The sequence below is a fragment of the Brassica napus genome, chromosome C9, assembly GCF_020379485.1.
Source record: "Brassica napus cultivar Da-Ae chromosome C9, Da-Ae, whole genome shotgun sequence".
Classification (NCBI taxonomy): domain Eukaryota; kingdom Viridiplantae; phylum Streptophyta; class Magnoliopsida; order Brassicales; family Brassicaceae; genus Brassica; species Brassica napus.
The window spans coordinates 51,701,100-51,720,846 of record NC_063452.1 but is presented as its reverse complement, the minus strand read 5'-3'; the positions used below and the strand labels follow the sequence as shown (position 1 = coordinate 51,720,846).

General features: G+C 36.0%; 1 protein-coding gene across 1 annotated transcript; it reads right to left on the bottom strand.

Moving 5' to 3' along the window:
* Nucleotides 1-257: 257 nt before the first annotated feature.
* Nucleotides 258-3,669, bottom strand: LOC125592351 (agamous-like MADS-box protein AGL62). Its single transcript, XM_048767324.1, has 2 exons — nt 1,291-3,669; nt 258-941 (listed from the first exon to the last, which is right to left on the bottom strand). The coding sequence occupies exons 1-2, from the start codon at nt 1,612-1,614 to the stop codon at nt 426-428; spliced, it is 840 nt and encodes a 279-aa protein (XP_048623281.1). The 5' UTR covers nt 1,615-3,669; the 3' UTR covers nt 258-425.
* Between the last annotated feature and the right edge of the window lie 16,078 nt (nt 3,670-19,747).

Sequence of the window (19,747 nt, the reverse complement as noted above, 5' to 3'; positions counted from 1 at the left end):
GGACCTTTCCGACAAACTAGTGATCCTCGAAATTTCCTCGGAAGTTTGTTTCCTCGGAATTCCGTCGGAAAATTCCGAGGAATTTCCGAGGAAAGAAGAAATTCCGAAGAATTATTTCCGACGACTTGTTTCGTCGGTATGTCGTCGGAATAACGATATTCCGACGAAATTCCGACGATTTTTTTCCTCAGAATCCTTGTTGTTTTCTTGTAGTGACTGGTATCATTTCACGATACATTTGCATGTGTATTTTGAGAAAAATAAATCTGTTTTTATTGAAAATAAAAGACACCAAATCTGAGAAAAATACAACATATTAAGAAAGGAGAAAAACACAACATACTAAGAAGAAATGAGGATAAAACATTTTTTTTTTTGTCTCGACACTCCAGTGGATCATATAGAAATGATCAGTCACAAACAGATCAAAGATGAGGAGGAAGGCCATCTTGATGGCATTCATTCTCGGAGATGCCTTCTTCTTTAAAATTCAGATTTTGGTTTTGGTTCCGGTACTGATTAAACCCATGCATGTAGTTTAAACTGTATTCTGGAACAAATCCTCCTGCATAATTATTGTTTCCATACGGTAATGGATAATTAGGAGGATACATGTTCTGGTTGTAGTATGCATTCACGTTGAACATTCTTCTTTCACTCGGGTCCAAATTAGGGTTGATATAACCACCATCCCTAAAAGGAGCACCACTGGAACTTCCGCCATAGAAGTTTGGCTGAGGAAAGATTGCTTGGAAATGTTTGGAGGCCTCATCTGTAACATAACTTTTCAATTTTTCCAGTAAACCTTTAAACTCTTTGGCATGAGCTAAGTCAAGTTCTTCAACGGGATCTTCCCACCAATTCACAGGCATTTTCGAGTTTTTTCTTATTTTTTTTAATTCTTCATTTTTCTTTTTTGCTAATTCCAAATCATTCATCACCTGCAAATATTAAATAATTTATTTTCAAATAAATGTTCAAAACAATATATTTGGTAGCATCACATATTATCTCCTCCAAAATAAACATGTATGCCTATATTAAGAGAATTAAATAACACTGTCTACATATATCAATAAATATATAAAATATGACATTAATTTCTTTACACGCTAGTATACAAATATATTCTATATACAGAGAAACACACATAACTTTACTGTATATTATATTAGTTATTTGTAAAAACTAACATGTGCATAAATATTAAAACTATTTGAACTCAACATTAAGGTTTTTGCCATTCATATAAAACATAATAATATATTGAATAATACGATAAAAAGTCACCTGAGTAAGAAAGTCATTCATAACCCGAATAGCATCATTCGGACGCGCTTCATTAAATCGCATGTTGTTGTTTTGGTTAAGAGGTGGCTGGTTGATATTTTTGAACCGATTAAGCACGTTCTCGACATTTGGATGACCAAAAGAATAGACTTTTCCACCAGGCGAGAACACAACAACGGCGATATCTGCACCACAAAGTGTATTAAGCTCACTAGCTTTTTTGAAAAGACCGGATCTTCTTTTCGAAAAAGTAACTTGAAGGTTACTCTCATTTTCCATCTTGGCCATTGTGATCCTCTGACGACCTTTACTTTTTTTCGCCATGTGTTTTGGTATTTGGAAAAGAAAAAAATGAATCGATGTTTACCTTGTGACAACTTTCATTTATTTATAGCAAAATATTACATACCAGCAATTAATATTAAGAGTTATCTAAGAGTTATAATATCAAATCTAAAATATTATATTCTATGGCTAAATATTATTCTTACCAATTTGAGATATTGCAATATCTTTATATTCCATAGTATAAGGTATGAAATGTATATTTATTTGACTATAGTATTTTCATTTCACTTGGTACAATGTACTAAAATCCGCCACCTCATTATATGTGATATTTCCGTATTTGTTAAATGATAAAAATTTCTTTCTAAATAAACTGACATATATGAGGATGTAAGAAATATCAATAAAATTAGAGTACTTTTAAATGTATCAATTGACAAAAAACTGGTATTCATACAAAAACATTTAAACTCAAAAATTAAATTATTATGCAATAATATTCATCAATACTATATATAGAATAACATATTAACCAACTGTATTCCATTATACAATATATTTTTTGTATCACTAATAGAAACCAATCTACTATATGAAAGTTGAGGGAATTTTCCTGAATCTCTGCCACGTTATCTCACCAAAACTTAATTAACATCGTATACTTTGGAAAAACTAAACTATACTTGATGATTTGAGCGAGATAAGTGAAAGGTATCAACATATAGAATGGGATACACGCCATAAGAACTATGCTGAATTTCTGTTTAAGATTATAGGCGATAAGATGTTTGCTATTTAACGTAGGAACATAACCCACGTGCATGGTCGGAAAACGTTTTAGTCTAGTTAGGTAGATTATGTCCTCTCAAGTTTAAGTCTAATTTCTTGTGAGAACGTTCTTACCTCTGTTGTAAACGTGGTCTTCAACGCATATGGTTGTTCAATCTAATATTGATCAGGACCTCACCAAGCTTCCTTCCTTCCTTTTTATGAGCTATGGTCCAGACCAATTCTGAAGGCATAACAACTCATGTGTCCTCAGAAGAACAAGAGCTTTTTAAAGTAGTTGGTTCCTTCATCTGATTGTTAAAGAAGACAACACTATGTGACCTTCTTCTATTGCTTTCAGTATCATGATTCATAGCTATTGTAGTACATCAATATGTTTTCGCTTTTATGTAATACATCTATAAGGTTTCATAAGATTTATAACCTCTTGTATGGATTTAGAAAGTTTATAATCGACTTAATTTCTTATAAGATAATTTGAGATCAACTTAACTAGATTTATAACTTATTATAAATGATTTGTATGTCCTATAATATAACATTTTCATAAAGTATAGATTAGTAAATTATGTGTAATACAATATTGTAAACCCCGTTCTACAAAAAAAATATTGTAAACCCTTTAAATTATTTATCCTTTGAATCTCAATTCAGTCAGTCTACTTCTTATCTTAAAGTTTTATAATATATATAGATATATATATGGTTGTATATAAGATTTATAATCACACATATAAAATTTTATAAATCTGTTTTTAAAGTTTTACAATGCTTTATAAGACTTTAAAATTTGCATTAAGATTGTATAACACTTTCACACAATTTTCTAAGACTTTATAAACTCATTTATAAGATATGATAAACCATTATATATATGTTTATAAGGTTTTATAAGAAATGTTTTTATATAAAATATTATAAGATTACCTAAACATATTTTGGTTTTATGTATAGACTTTATACATCTGTTATATGGTCTTCTTTATAAACTATTTTGCAAGTATTCTATATGTATTTAGAAACTAACTATATAAAATTTTGAACTAAAGCTTTTCTATTGTATTATCTTCTCCAAAATCACAATATAATAAAATAAATCAGCAATTACATAAGAAAAATCAAAATAGCACATAAACTATTTTAGATTTTATCTCAAAAATCAAGCAACCATAAATTGTGCAGATTTTAGTTAGAAAGATAGATTCAAAGTTTATAAAACTAAAATTAATAAAAAGTAAGATATATATTGTCCAAATCTCTTAAATAGTTTCTTTTTAGATTTTCCCCCTAAATAGTCCCCAAAAGATCAAATTGACCAAATATGTTTCATTAAAGGTATAAATGATACTTTTATACTCATTTATAATTATAATTTTTAATTTATTAGAAAAATATAAATAAATAAATATTAAAATATTAAATACTAAAAATACAAAATATAAAAATCTAAATATTTTTTTCATTTTTTTTGGGAACGAGTTTAAAAACCTTATATTTATAAAGACCTTCTAAAACGTGATGATATCTTCATGAATTTGTAAAAAGAAATATAAATTCATGAATAATTTCATAAATGTGTAAACAAATTTTTTGAATATAACTTATATGTATATTTTAGGAATTTCTTCCTAAATGTGTATGACATCAGTGGATTTGATTTATATGCATATTTTAAAAATATCCTCAGTTTTGTACATATGCATATAATTCAAATTCAGTAAAATATTCATAAATATATATTAATGAAGGTTTTCCTCAATACACATTTATAAGAAAAAAATCTAAATTTTATAAAGATATTATACATGTTTATCAATATTTTCCTACATTTTAGGAAGATTCAGAAAGGCCTTTGTAAACTCAAATTGAAAAGGTATCATACATATTTAGACATGTATTTCTACACTTTTTAAGATCATTTTTTCTAAAAAAAATTTTGGAAAAGAAAAAATGTTCTGAAACTTTTTTGAAAAACAGTTTTGGAAATAAAATTTGATAAAAAAATTTCAAATTTTTTAAAATTGTTTAAAGAAAATATTAAGTTTTTATATAGGAAAAATTGCCAAATATGACTCACAACTTGATTTCAAATGCAAAAATAAACTCAAACTTGAATCAAATGCAAAAGTAACCTAAAAGACTATTGAAATTACAACCAGCCCTTTGTGAACAAACAAAAAAACCGAAATTGTTTTACGTTTCTAACCCCCGTAAGTCGTCCAGACGACTTACTGGAAAGTCGTCTGGACTAGTTCTACCTAAAAATAATTTAAAATTTTTGTAAAAAATATTTTGATAAGTGAAAAATTGTAATCATGTAATTAACATATGTTTTAAGAGATATAAATTAAGATATAACAAAAGTTAATTGTTTAACATAGATGAGTGAAAGTAGTGAGTCATGATATTCTTTGGTTTAGGTTTTGCCAACATATGTTGTAGTATTGTATGTGTTCTTAGGGTTAGATTTTGGAATGCATAAATGTTTTTTTGAAAACTTTAAAATTTACCTATGTGTGTTTATTTCTGTGTATAGTAAACACTATTTAAGTATAACTACGGCTTTATAACGTGGTTAGCTAAATAATTTAGTCAATTTAGTTTAGGGGTTAAATTTAGGATCTGAGACGACTTACTAGTAAGTCGTCTGATGTACAGTATTCAACAGACGACTTACTAGTAAGTCGTCCAAACCGGACCGAACCTTTAGTTTTTCAATGTACTGTTAAACCTAACCGGATTATTTACCGGACATATATAAGGTGTTTTTTTTATATTCACTGCTTCGCGAAATTCAGAAAACCCTAACGCCGTTTCTCTCAAAGGCGATTTCGAAGGCCATTTCGAAGCCGATTTCCGTCGATTCTCTCTAATCCATCGTTCTCACCGCTGGTTATCTCTCCGCCGTTATCACCGTCGTTCTCACCACCGTTCTCACAGCCGCTTCCTCTATATAAGATATGAGAGGAAACCCAAGCGCGCATTCTCTCAGAGGCATCTCGTTGAACTCCGCCGCCGGTAAGTTATATCTCTTACTGTCGAGTGATTGATTGAGGAAAAGATGAACATAAAACGTTGTCTCTATCAATTTATACACTCATTCTTTTTTCACGTCTATTTTTGCAGATATATAACCGCTATGTCGAAGGCGACTATATCTTCTCCGGATTTTCAGGTCTGCTTTAAAATGTTCTACTGGAAGTCTTGGAAGACTTATAATTAAGTCGTCTGGAAAGTCTTCCAGCTAGACTTTCCAGACGACTTAATTATAAGTGTTTCAGCTGGAAAACTTGCGAGACGACTTAATTATAAGTCTTTGATTATTTTGAGATGGTTGTCTATGATTGTTTTGCAGGAAAAAAATGGATATACCAGAACTCCCCCGTAGGATACATACATTAGGGAAGAGCCCCCCGCAGTGCATAGCATTTCGTATCATACTTGTTGAACGTTGCATTCTGCTTTAAAGAAAGCTCTTCATGATGACGAATATGAAGAGCTTAATGAGTCGAAGTTGGGAGTTTTCATCAAGTTCCAAGAGCTGGGATTTGATTGGGCTTCAAGGCTGGTTCACTACATGCTCGGTTTCCAATTGGACATAAAGAAGAAGTATGAGCTGTGGAGTCTCGTTGGTCCAGAACCTGTGAGGTTTTCACTGTTAGAGTTTGAAAACCTCACTGGTCTAAATTGCGAGTACATCGAGGACCTTGAGAGACCTCATTGTGTTGTTACAAAGGAGTTAACTTCTTTCTGGGAGATGTTGGGAGTTCATGTCGAAGCTGGGCCATCTACTCAGGAGATAATAGCAGTATTTGAGAGATGCGAAGGGTGGTCTCGGGATGATCGCAAGCGGCTCGCGTACCTTGCCATCTTCACTAGATACATTGAAGGGAGAAAATATTCAACCCCTACACGGGTTAGTCTGGCAAGGCTAGTGATGGACTCTGTGAAGGGCAGAGATATTTTGGGTTGTTACACTATTAATGGGTTTGCGCAAGCTCTCCAGGTCTGGGTGAACACAGCTATGCCGGAATTGTGTGCTAATTATGGTAATCCTCTCCCAAACAATCCGTCTCCACCGATACTTGCTTACAAGGGTCGCAAAGGACGCAGACAGTTTAAAAAGGCTATCCTCAGTCAGGTATTTACTGCAATCTGAACTACTTCGCAGAAAACTTATAATTAAGTCGTCTGATAAGTCTTCCAGCTGGACGACTTAGTAGAAGACTTATAATTAAATCGTCTGGAAAGTCTTCCAGCTGGATGACTTAGTAGAAGACTTATAATTAAATCGTCTGGGAAGACTATTTAGACTACTTAATTATAAGTCTTCTACTAAGTCTTCCAGCTGGAAGACTTTCCAGACGACTTTATTATAAGTCTTCTACTAAGTCGTCCAGCTGGAAGACTTTCCAGACGACTTAATTATAAGTCAACTGCGAAGTCTTTTCTTTCCATCTTTCTTAATCCGTCAAATATCTAAGTTCATATCTTCTATTTACTGCAGACTAGGGTGATCAACTTTGTTCAGAAGGACATTGGTGAAATGTTTCTAAAATGGGAGTTTGATGTTGAGGACACGCCCGCGGAGAACATAATTAAACTCATGTTTGTGAAGAAACCGTGGAAGTGGACCATGGATTGCTGAGAAGTCACCGGTACTTGGGTCAATACAAAGCCGGCGGTTGTGAGTCCAGCGAAGAAAAAGGTAGTGAAGGAAGACAGTCCAAGACCTCAAAAGAAAGCTCGTAAAGAGGCTAGTGAAGCGGTTAGTGAAGAGGCAGCTGCAGTGGCTAGTGAAGAGGCAGCTGCAGAGGCTAGTGAAGAGGTTCATACGACTGTTGGTGGGTTGACCAAAGAGGATGTTAAAACCATGTTCAAGGAAATAGTTGAAGCCATGAGGGAAGAGTTTGGGACGTGCCTTAAGGAGATCAAGTATCTGTCGGAAAGGGTGGAAGGTGTGGAGAAGAAGGTTGGTATTACCACAAAACGGAAAGGGACATCAGCTCAAAACACTACCCCTCCACCTAAACCGACGCTCGAACCCGGGGTTAGTAACGAATCCTCTCCCAACAAGAGATTGAATAGACAAAGTCTTAAGAATAAGAACTGAAAAGTTGCGTTTGCTTTGTTTCTTGTATGTCAGAATATGTGTGCTTTGTTTATAGTGTATGAAATGGATCTTTGGACAAAGTCATTGGTTATTATTGTATAAACCCATCATGTATATTGCAGAGTGAAAGTGTTAATGGGACGAACGCAGGAAGGAAGAGCTTGCCGGAGGATAAAGGTCCAGATGTGCGCGCAGATGCTAGTTCCTCGAAAGATAAGGCTCCAGAACCCAGCCTTGTTCTATTGGACAAAAATCAATCCACTGTTTCGGATTTACAGAAGGAGGATGCTAGATATCTGGAAAAGAGGGATGCTGCTTTGGCACTTTGCCGTGCAAAGAGTGATCGAACAAGAAAACTTGCTGCCTCACAGCAATTTCCTTATACGACAAACAGCACCGCCAAAGTGATCATTCCAAACAAAAAGCTTTATCCAGGCTATAATCCTTTTGCACCAATTGACAAGAAGAAGTTGATGGAGCTCGCTGATTGGTTGAAAACTTGTCCATAAGTGTTTGCTTTTCCCATAATAGCTTGCTTTAGTCTACAAAAACGGATTGATTTTCAACATTTTGTGTTTGCAGTCATTATAGAACACCTCTAGAGAAAAAACCACGTACAAGTAGAACTTGGTGGTATCAAATCCTCCGGACCTCCTTAGAGTGGCTGGAGGACTGTGTAAGTCTTCTGCTATGACTTAGATGACTTACTGATAAGTTTTCTTTGTAGACGACTTACCAATAAGTCGTCTGGTAAGTCGTTAAGTCGTCTGATATCTTCTGACTTGTACCCTATTTTATATGCAGCGTATTGATGCTTGGATTAATGTGTTGAGGAAGAGGTATGACGCTAACCCACAACATTTCAGGAGTGAGAGAATGTGCTTCCTTGATCATCTCTTTGCTCAGCAATGGAGATTCAACTACAAGTATTTTAAGGACTCGGAGTCCGATCAGAACGGTTTAGGAAGAAGACTCCCTGGTGGGGCGTGGAATTATTATTCAGGCACTATACCATCGTTTTGCCAATCGAACAAGGTTTAGGGGACGGATATTGATGATGTCTATGCGCCAGTGAAGTACAACGACACTCATTAGATTGCTATGTGGATATCGATCCTAAGAAGCACATAGTCGTCTGGGACAACATTTGTTACATTATCTCCCCAGAAGAACTCGATGTGGTAATGGAGCCTTTTCTATACATGGTCCCTTATCTGCTTGTTGAGTGCGCTTCCTCAGACGAACAACGTGCCCAATACAGCCTGGAGCTATTCACATATGAGAGACCGACCAATATACCTCCGGCCCGAGCTTGTGATTGTGGCGTGTACACTCGAAAGTACATTGAATGTCATGCTCTTGGGATATAGTTTAGTAAAAAATACTTTGCTAAGGCCAACGGAAAGACTATGAGCTATAAGATGGCGGTGGATATATTTCAAGAGCTTCCGGACGCGCATGAGTTCGAAAACAAGGACAATGATGCCAACCTGGGTGCGTATGAGGGGTGATAAATAAGCTTCTTTAGATTATTTTGTACAAAAGATTAGGCTGATGTGTGTATTTGAACTTGATCCCTATTTTGTATTTGAACTTGATCCATATTTTGTAACTATATTCTGCGCAGAAGACTTACAGTTAAGTCATCTGGAATGTTGGACGACTTAACTATAAGTAGTCTGGAAAGTCTTCTGAGCAGTGACCTTTTGTAACTATATTTCGGATAATATAAAGGGCAAGACCATCTCAAATTTGTTTGGTAGTGCAATTTGACAAAGAAGTTGACACAAATAAGTTCATAACACAGATTTTTAATACATAGACTAAACTCTGGACGACTAACTGGACGACTTAAGTGAAGGTCTTCTGGAAGACTAAACACTAGACGACTAACTTGAAGGTCTTCTGGAAAAAAAAACCCTGGACGACTAACGGGACGACCTTATGGACGACTTAATTGAAGGTCTTCTGGAAGACTAAACACTGGACGACTAACTTGAAGGTCTTCTGGAAGAAAAAACCCTGGACGACTAACTGGACGACCTTCTGGACGACTTACTTGAAGGTCTTCTGGAAGATTAAACACTGGACGACTAACTTGAAGGTCTTCTGGAATAAAAAACCCTGGACGACCTTATGGACGACTTACTTGAAGGTCGTCCACGTCATTTCTTACATTGTGGTTTCGTATGGCCAGTTTCCTTGCATTTTGAGCATCTATAAACCATGTGTTGCTTTCGGGGTTTGCGTCCTCTCATCCTGGATAGTTCCAACCAAGATTGCCATCTTGATTTCTTCTGTCTTTCCGAACCACGCTTTTCATCCGGAGGAAAGCATGTGCGTTCCTCAACTTGTTGCCCAACACAAGGATATATATTCTCTGAGTATCCTGAAAACAGAAAACCCTTTGAGTACACTGGACATACAAGTGTGGAGATATGCAAACCAGCAGATGTTCTAGCAGCTATAGCATGAGAGCAAGATATTTTCTCCACTGCATAGACACAACAATCACACTTTCCATGTTCCAAATCAACCACACAGTCCATTTTGCCACCTTTCACAAAGAATCGCCATCCATCAATTGGTTGTACCGTCATCGTATCCGCTATCTCCGATCGAAAAACAAGCAAGTATTCAACACCTCGACTATGTTGAGTTGGGAGACTCAAAGCATCTTCTCTCCTTTTCCAAAACCACTTTCCTAGCTTCTCCCTTATGAACTCCAACAGGAACTGAACCGGGAATCCTCTAGCTCGCTTCAGAGCAGAATTAATAGATTCAGCGATGTTGCTTGTCTTTATGTTGTACTTGTCCCCCTGACAATAAACCCTTGACCATAGGCTGACGTAGGCATTCTCCAAATATGTTACAAGGTCCGGGTTTGCACTCCGTATCTCAGCCATGTACCGGTCAAAATCTGAAACCGTATGAGCATAAGCATCACCTTTCACCAAGTACAAGAGATGTTTCCCTTTATACTTTTTGACAATGTTATCTTGAAGGTGATAATAACATATTCCTCGGATTGCCCAAGGAAACACCTTATCACATGCACCTTTAATGGCCGCGTACTGGCCGGAGACTATCACCAGAGGCTGCTCATCAGATACACAACTAGCCAATTTTGTCAAAAACCATTCCCAAGAAGGTTCATCTTCAGCATCTACGATCCCAAAAGCCAAAGGAAATATCTGAAAATTTCCATCTTGTGCGGCTGCAACTAACATAACACCTTCATACTTCCCACTTAGGTGAGTCTCATCCACCACAATGACCATTCTCTGATACTTAAAACCTTTGATAGAAGCTCCAGAAGAGAAAAATAGATACTTAAATCTATTGATAGAATCAAGTTCTATAGACGTGATAGTATCGGGATTTGCTAAGGAGATTTGCTCGAGATATGATGGCAGACGCGAATACCCATCTTCTGCTGATCCTCTCACCAATGTTTATGCATATAAAAGTGCTCTGTATGAAGTAGTGTAATCAAGCGTCATGCCAAACATGTTCTTCATTGCATCAGTGATATGCTGCGGATTCAACCCATAAATGATTCCAACACGATCAATGAAAAACCTACCAACATACTTCGGAGTACAGTGTCTCCGCTGAGCGAGTCGGTCTCCCACTGAGCATGTATGTTTTTCCACATACTTTGTTACCCAAAACATGTTTGTCCCATGTTTCACATTCGCTCTGACCTTCCATTGACAACCACTAACCGGACATGTTGTCACAAGGAGAGTTTTCATTGACTTTTATATTCTGAAGGAGAACCTAAACCTTTCTGTTGTCAACCGTAGCTCTGAAAGCAGTGCATCCTTGCTAACAAAACTCTGGTTGACATAGATACTGTTATCATTCGATCTTCCTCCTTCAATCTTTTTGATATCTTCAAAACACATATCATCATCTTCCTCATCCTCATCTTCAACCTTTCCATAAACACTGTAATCCTCACCATTCTCGTCAGCTTCAGCAACAATAGAGATACCAGCATCCTCCTCCCCATCGTCCTCCTCCCCATCATCCTTCTCCCCATCATCCTCTAAATCATCATCATCTTCTTCAAAACATTCATCAGCTTCATCATCTTCTTCCCTGAACTCTGAAACCGTTTCCACCTTGCTACGGCTTGATACACAAAGCCGTACTCCATGCGTTTTGGTTATCTCGAGCAAGTTTCAAACTTGTCTATCACTTGTAACATGAATAGGAGGGGTGTCTGGAGACTGCATCATTTCTGCTGGTAATGAGTAGGTTATCTCCACAGATTTTGTGCTCATGTCCAGGTTATATCTTCTTGAGCCATTGCAAGAAGTTCAGCATTTGTCGAACTTTCCCCCAAAAAAAAAAAATTCTCGCTCCTTTGACATTATCAGCCACAAAATCCCAACGGTAATCTTTCAACAACCATTCTCCGTACACTGCATGTAACTGACGCATCATCTACAAAAATTCAAAATAAAACACATTAGTAAATATAGAGAAAATGAAAGTTTACTAAACATTGACGCATAAGACATACCAGTAAGTCGTCGGGAAGACTTACCAGTAAGTCGTCCAAACAGGTCATTTTTGCAATTGAATTTTAAAGCTTTGTTTGTAAAAAAAAAAACCTAGACGACTTACTGGTAAGTCGTCTAGGATAAACGAGTTAGTTTTGCATTTGACCGAATTGTGTCAGATATTTGACTTTTCATGGACGACTTACCAGTAAGTCGTCTCCGGGAAAACAAAAATTTCAATATTTTATTAAAGCTAGACGACTTATTTGTAAGTCTTCTCAGGTTAGTTTGCAATTCGAAAAAGAAACTTAAATATTTAACTTTACCCAGACGACTTACTTGAAAGTCGTCCAGGTTGACGACGTACGAGAAAGTCGTCCGAGATAAGCAAGGTTTGACCAGAATCTAGGAAATAAATCTGGACGACTTTGCTTATCCTGGACGACTTTCAAGTAAGTCGTCTTACTTGACTACTTCCGCGTAAGTCGTCTGGGAAAAGTTAAATATTTAAGTTTTATTTTCCAATTGCAAAAGTAACCTGAGACGACTTACAGATAAGTCGTCCAGCTTTAATAAAATATTCAAATTTTTGTTTTCCCGGAGACGACTTACTGGTAAGTCGTCCAGGAAAAGTCAAATATCTGACACAATTCGGTCAAATGCAAAACTAACCCGTTTATCCTAGACGACTTATTAGTAAGTCGTCTAGGGTATTCTCTAGATTTTTTTTTAACAAACAAAGATGACGACTTACAAGTAAGTCGTCTGTTTGACCAGAAGACTTACCCGTAATTCTTCTACAGTCAGACTACTTACGGGTAAGTCTTCTACACGAACATATCTGAAAAAAAAATCAATTTCATACCTTAAACTAGTGAGATGACTTCCTTAGCACACAGAGTCTTCTCCAACCGACCATAATCTCAAACGAAAGTAATCCACCAAGAATAGTATGCTTAAATGGCTCTATCAACCATAAAAAAAATTTGAATCAAAAGCTTGAGTTTTTTGGATGAATATGGAGGCAAAGTGAAAGATATGTTGTTTTTAGGTCATAACAAGTGAGAAAGAGAGAGTGTAAATTGAGTTTAGGTGCATTAAGAGCTTCAAATTGGTTGTTCATCGTAGTTGGGGTATTGATGACAATGACAATCTTGTAATTACTTGAATTGAGGGTGAAAGAGTAAAAATGCCATTTTCAGAAAGAAAAAAATCTGATGGCATTTTCGTGAATTATATGAACTTGTGGGGTGAATAGGACAAAAGAAAAATCCAAGAAAATCATGAGTTAGTTTTAGATTTGATTTTGAGTTTTGAGTCAATCTTGCAACAAACCCTTTTATATATCTGTAGAGAAGATGTATAATTGTTATTTACATTTATAATAAAACTTGTTTTGATCATTTTGATTTCTGAAAACTAATTTGGGAACAAAAACTTGTTTTGAGGCTATTTGAAGTCATTTGTCGTATATATTTGTTGAATCTGAAATTTGAGAAAAGTCATTACGTGTGAAAGAATTTTTGTTTGCTACGATATTTTCTTCTTGCAATGGAGGTCCTTCCTCAAAAAACGAAATGGAGGCAAAGAAGATTTGTTTTTTATGTTTTAAGATTTTCAGGCTAAAGATAGTTTGGTTAATTTCTATTTAGTTTAATTGTATTTTTTGGAAATGGTAAGTAACTAACAGAATTTTTAAAAGTGGTATTATAAAAGATGTACTTTTAAAAAATTCCAAAGGAAAATATAGAAAGATATGATTTGAATCTGACCCAAAAATTGACTACTGAGTATTATTTCTATGGGCAAGATAAAAATACAAGTTGTGAAAAGGTTACATTTACAGTAAAGAATAGAACCCGAGTGTACTTATTAAAGCAACAGAAAGTGACTTTCTTCACTCCACTTAATTTTTTATTTTATTTTCTACGGATCCATGAGTAATTCTTTTTTTTTACATTTTTCTGTTTAGTTCCACACGCCCGAGTATTTTCTGTATTTCTATTTTCAAATTGCTACTACTTAACTTGCATTGTGATGTATCTATAATAATAAAGTCAGCTTATGATATTTCCTCTTGCCTCCACGTCTTCAAGGAAATGGGTGGTTTTCTTGACACGTGTCATCACTTCTTTAACGCTGTATGATTTCGGGTCTTTCATGTGCGGCTTTAATTAAGAGGATAAACCCAGCAAACTCTTTATGTGAGGCAATACAAACAAATAAGAGAATTATAATATGAGATCTTGGTTTCTCGGAGATGAGAAACGTAACCCCATCATTTTGTCTCCTCTCAACTCATACGGTGGAAGCAATCAATACTTTCCACTATCTCCTCTACAATTAAGATTTCTCACCTCCCTTCTAAACTGAAGCGACTATATATATGTTGAGAAGGTAGTCCATACTATTCGAAAGGCTTCATAAAATCTGTCACACCCGGTTTTTTCGGGATATAATAAATAAATAAATAAAAGCGGAAATAAAATAATAATAATATCAAAATACAACCGAAATAATAATAATAATCACCATATCATAATATAAAAGTTAATACAATACCATAAGTCAAACTGAAAATACTGATAACAACATAAATCCGAAAGTCTGAGATAGGAAATAACATAAACGATAAAAGTCCAAATGCCTTAAAGCCCGATAACGATAAAAGCGATAGAAGCCCAAAATCCTATAAGCACTGGTCTGAAAATCACTCATGCTTGTCGGTCTCACCTGAAAGGGAAAGGAAGGAGGGGTGAGCTACAGGGGATTCACCCAGTGAGGTATGAGATGCTAAACTGCAAAACCACTGACTCAGTTCATAGCACTACAACTATGTAGGCCTAGCTCTAGCATGAGACAATCACGGTGCCTATTACACCACACAGAACAATCATATGCTATTGCACCATACAATGACAAACAATGCGATGATAGTACATAGCTATTCTCTGCACCCCGCATTCTCCTCATAAGGATATACGTATATAACTCTCTAGGCGTCGCTAGTACATTAGTCCACTCTGTACCCCCGCAATCCAAAAGGCGTCGATAGTACAAACGTCTTTGTACCCCGCAATCTCCACAAACAAGGCGTAGCTAGCACGGACGTCATGTGCCCCCGCAATCCACAAACATAGGCAGCCGGTACAGACGTCTCCGTACCCCGCAATCCCCACACATGGACTCGTATATATATACATATATATATATATATATATAATTGTTCTTAACATCAATCATTTCACACAATCCTTGAATCCTCAATTATCCTATTCCCGGTCTAACAATCAATAATAATTAAAAAAATAAGACTCGATTCACAGAGACGGATCATGTTTCGAAACTAGACTTTCCATAACGGTAGTACTAAACTAGTTCGGGATTTAAACTGAGAAACTCTCACCTTAGCAATGAAGAGAAGTGGTATCTATGAACTCCATATGCTCAAATAGACTCCAAATCTGAAACACAAGCGAAAATTTGAGCGGTTTAAAACAGGTCTGGTCAATGTCTAGAGAAAAGTCAATCCGCTGGTCAAAGGTCAATCCGGTCAACCCTTGACCAGAAATCAATTTAACCTAACCAATCGGTTTACCCAAACTGATTTTGAATTCAATTGAACCAGATCCTAATTAATTGCAATTCGGTTTACTCCTAACCAAAATTAATTTCCAATAACCAACTGGTTTAACCTAACCAGCCCAAAATCGATTTAGACCAATTAAACCAGTCAAACCACCAGTTGACCGAGTCACCGAGTCACCGAGTTAACTCACTGAGTCGACTCAGCCGAGTTGACTCACTGAGTCGACTCAGCCGAGTTGACTCACTGAGTCGACTCAGCCGAGTTGGACGAGTCACCGGCCAGTCACCGATGGCGATGGAAGAGGGACGGTGGCTTACCGGAAAAGCTACAGGCGGCGGCGAAGGAGCGGTGGACTGATGGCGGCCGAGCACGGCGGCTCCGGTGAACAGCGGTCGGAGACAGTGGCGCATGGCCAGAATGCACGGCGGCTCCGGTGGACTGCGGCGGCGCGTGCGTGTCACGCTCGCGCGGATGCCAAACTTCGGAAGGCTCTATCGGCTTCGTCCGGGCTCCGATTGCAGCGTGGTCGGTGGCTACGGCTTCGTCTCGACGAGAGGAACACGATGGTGGCCTTCCATGCACAAGATTCTTAACGGTTAGGGAGATATGGTCGATTTACTAAAACGGCCAAAACTGAAAGCATGCGATTTCGGCGGTTACCTAGGCTGACGATCGGTGGTAATGAACTCAGCTTGGTCATGGCGTGCGGTGGCTCCAGCAACGATAACTCTCTACAATTCATCATTCTCATTTATCTTACTTCTCTCTTCTATTTTCCAATTTTCTTGATGTTTTGGAGAAAACAAAGTGGATAGAGTTGAGTTTTTATAGAAAAATAAAGTGGGCTTCTTGGAATGGATTTGGGCTTCGACTTGAACTCGCTGGGCCAGAATTTGGGTCATTTCAAAATCATTATCATAAACCCTATAAACAGAGCATCCACCGATGGCGATTAACCAGCTCCACTTTTCCGATTTGAAGGACGGATGTTGTAAGAAAACAGTTGTTGCACAGCTTCTGTGATTTGGGATGCGAGGAATTTAAAGAAAGTGGGTGAGCATCTTGGGCTGAACCTGGTTTTTCTTGACAACAAGGTATCGACTGTTTAACTTCCTTCTTTAATTAGTTTTAGATATTTTTTTGGTTGTGGAGATGATGGAGCCAACTGTTATTATTCTAAGAAAAAACTTCATGTTTTAGAAAAATGAACAGCTTATGGCTTTGGCTAATACAAACGTGGATTTTCCGGGTATGTTTAGCCACTCATGCTTTTCCCGTTCTCTAACAATGATTGGCTGCAACTACTTCCTTCCGTATTAACAGTTTGTTACAAATATTCTCTTGCAGACGTTTTTGGTGATGTTTGTGGCATCAAGACCACCTTGACAAGGAGAATCAGGCCATTCAATGTGTTATGGTACGTAAGCTGATGTGTATTGTTTCAAAGTTAATCGTTGATGTTCTATTTAAGTTGGTTAATGTCGTTACTGTCATGATAAACCTAAATGACCTTCCGTATGTGTTTGTGAGTTTGGCATGATTGTATATCAGCTTCATCAGAAACTTGAGGGGAGTTTTTATTTAGTAGGTTATATGGATCTTATGATGGTAGCTGCTCCACAGCTTCCAAGTATGGAAGTGTGAAGAAAATTGAACGAGTAACTCTTGCTGAGCTGAACAACTACGTTCTTAACTCTCCACCACAGGTTGGTGAACTCCATTCGTTTTTAGCTCATAAACATGATCCCCACATGCCTATAACTTTCCTCCTCATGTGGTTCATGTACACTGCAAAGTTTCTTTGTACTGCCGAGGTCGGTGACATTGACACCACTAATGGATGGTGCTACTTCTCCTACTCTAAATCCTACCAAAAACTGCAGCGTGGATTCACGTCTTTCACATGCGCATGGTGCATGGCGACACTGGCGCATGACGACACTGCAGTTTGTGCTGTGAGGTATTTCGGTCGAACTTATATTTAAGATTTTCTTGCCAGACTATATACGCATGTTCAGCCAATAATCACTTACACAATCCACTATTTAGCCACCGTGTTCAGATGGTGTTCACAGATCGCAACAGACTCAGCCGTCTTCGTTTTTTTAACGGTGAAATAAGAAGATGACCAATGTTCTCATCGCAAAGGTTGCTCAACTCATGGTATTGTCTGGACGCCCCTAATATCCTTCTCAGTTTAAGCAGCCAACATTTTCTTATGTTAGTTTTTGTCATTTTCTAAAATAACACAGAGCGCGAGTGAATCTCTCCAGCAAGCAGCACTCCCACGATGTATCCAAGATATTATCGTGTAGAATTTGACCTTCCAGCTTAAGCTCTCTGAAATTCATTTCTCCTCCACAGGGGTACGTATTTTTTACACCAACCATTGTCCACATGTGCCTAATTTTTTGGAGTAGGTGTGTATTAATCTATGTGGATTAAACATTACTATGTCCAAAATATGCCTAACATTAATCCATGTGAATTAGAACTGATTGGGAAGTGATGACTACCCAGGTGACGACATGCTTGGTGCTGTCAGGCAAACTCTAAAGCCAACTCTTGTGCTGACCAAGAGTATCTAAGAAAACAACACATGAGTTAATGATAAGTCTGGTTGACCATCACTACAACCTTCTCAGACTGATGCGGTCGTAAACTCTGCTGCTGATGAAGCTTTTGCTTCCAAGAAAGCTCCAACGTTTAAGACGGCCTGTTACACTTAAGTATTCTAGTCAAAGAGGTTAAGCACTAGAGACAGAGTTTGCAGGTGCATTATCTATCTAAATTTAAAAGTTTGAGTTCAATAATAAAGTAATACTTTTTTTTAACGAACCCAGCATGATCTGATTAATGTTCGGTTGAGTTTTAATTTCAAAACTTTAGTTTCAATGGTATCAGTTTAAGATATATAATTGGGAAAATTGTATCTCATGTTGTCTGGATTTCGGGAACACCAGAAATCAGAAACTAAGATAATAACCGTCCTATTTAGTTCAACCTGATGAAGTTTGGATTCGTGAAATTTAATTCCACATCTATCCTGTGGAGGTGTAGACAAGAGACATTAATCCATAAATCAGCCATCTTTGAACAACTAAGAACTCTGTGAACAACTAAAAACTTTGCAACTAAACTATGTCAATAATAAAAATTGAATCCATGTCTGACCTTAATTTCAAATTCCTCGTCATACATTTGGGAGAGAAGAAGTGAACTAACATTGAAGGTTCAAGTAATTTTTTTTTTCAAAAAAAATATCTGTATGCGGTTTGGTTCATCTTAATTTTTAGATTATTAATGGTTACACTACATTTAAGTTATTTTGGCTAAATTATTTGAACCAATGTAATACTTTATTAATTTATAACACTATTTTTCTATAAAAGAACTTTCAGTTAACATGAGGAAAATTTCCTACAAACAATTTTGTTATAAAAAAAAGTAAAGCAAATGCTAAACTAATTTACAAACATAATTAGTAAAACACTTAAAATTAAAGAAAAAATCATTATAAATTAAAAATCTATATAAAATATATTATAAAAAATCATTTGTTGTTACATAATATATATATCAACTATTATTTGTGACATTATTGAGCTATATATATATGACTTTAAAATATAACTTCTTATGATTTTATTACATTATATTATATTTTCAATTGATTTAGCTTGGAGATGGATTCATTTATTATCATGATAAAATTAACTATTGTAATAGTATTTAAATTATAATCTTAAAAATAAAATAAAAATATTTGTTATTCGTACTTTAGATTTTTCTTGACTATATCAAAGTGAAATAGAAATAAAAAAATATATAAATCATTACATTTTTCTTAGCTTTTTAATAATTTCATAATTTTGTGTTCTTTAACAAAAGAAATTTTAGTGGTCCTTTCAACTCAAACTAAAAAGCATATTTTATTTATTATTGCGATTTAAAATAAATTTCCAATAAAAATGTAAAATTTAAATATGTTTGATAAATAAAATGGACATATTTTTCCGATCAATAAAATTAAATTATGTATTAATATAAAATATTTTTAGTGTAAACTCAGATGTCCTAACCACTAGTTTACTACTAATAAAGACTCGTTAGCACATGGGATATACCCCCAAAAAGTATTTTCCAAAAGTTCCTGATATATTA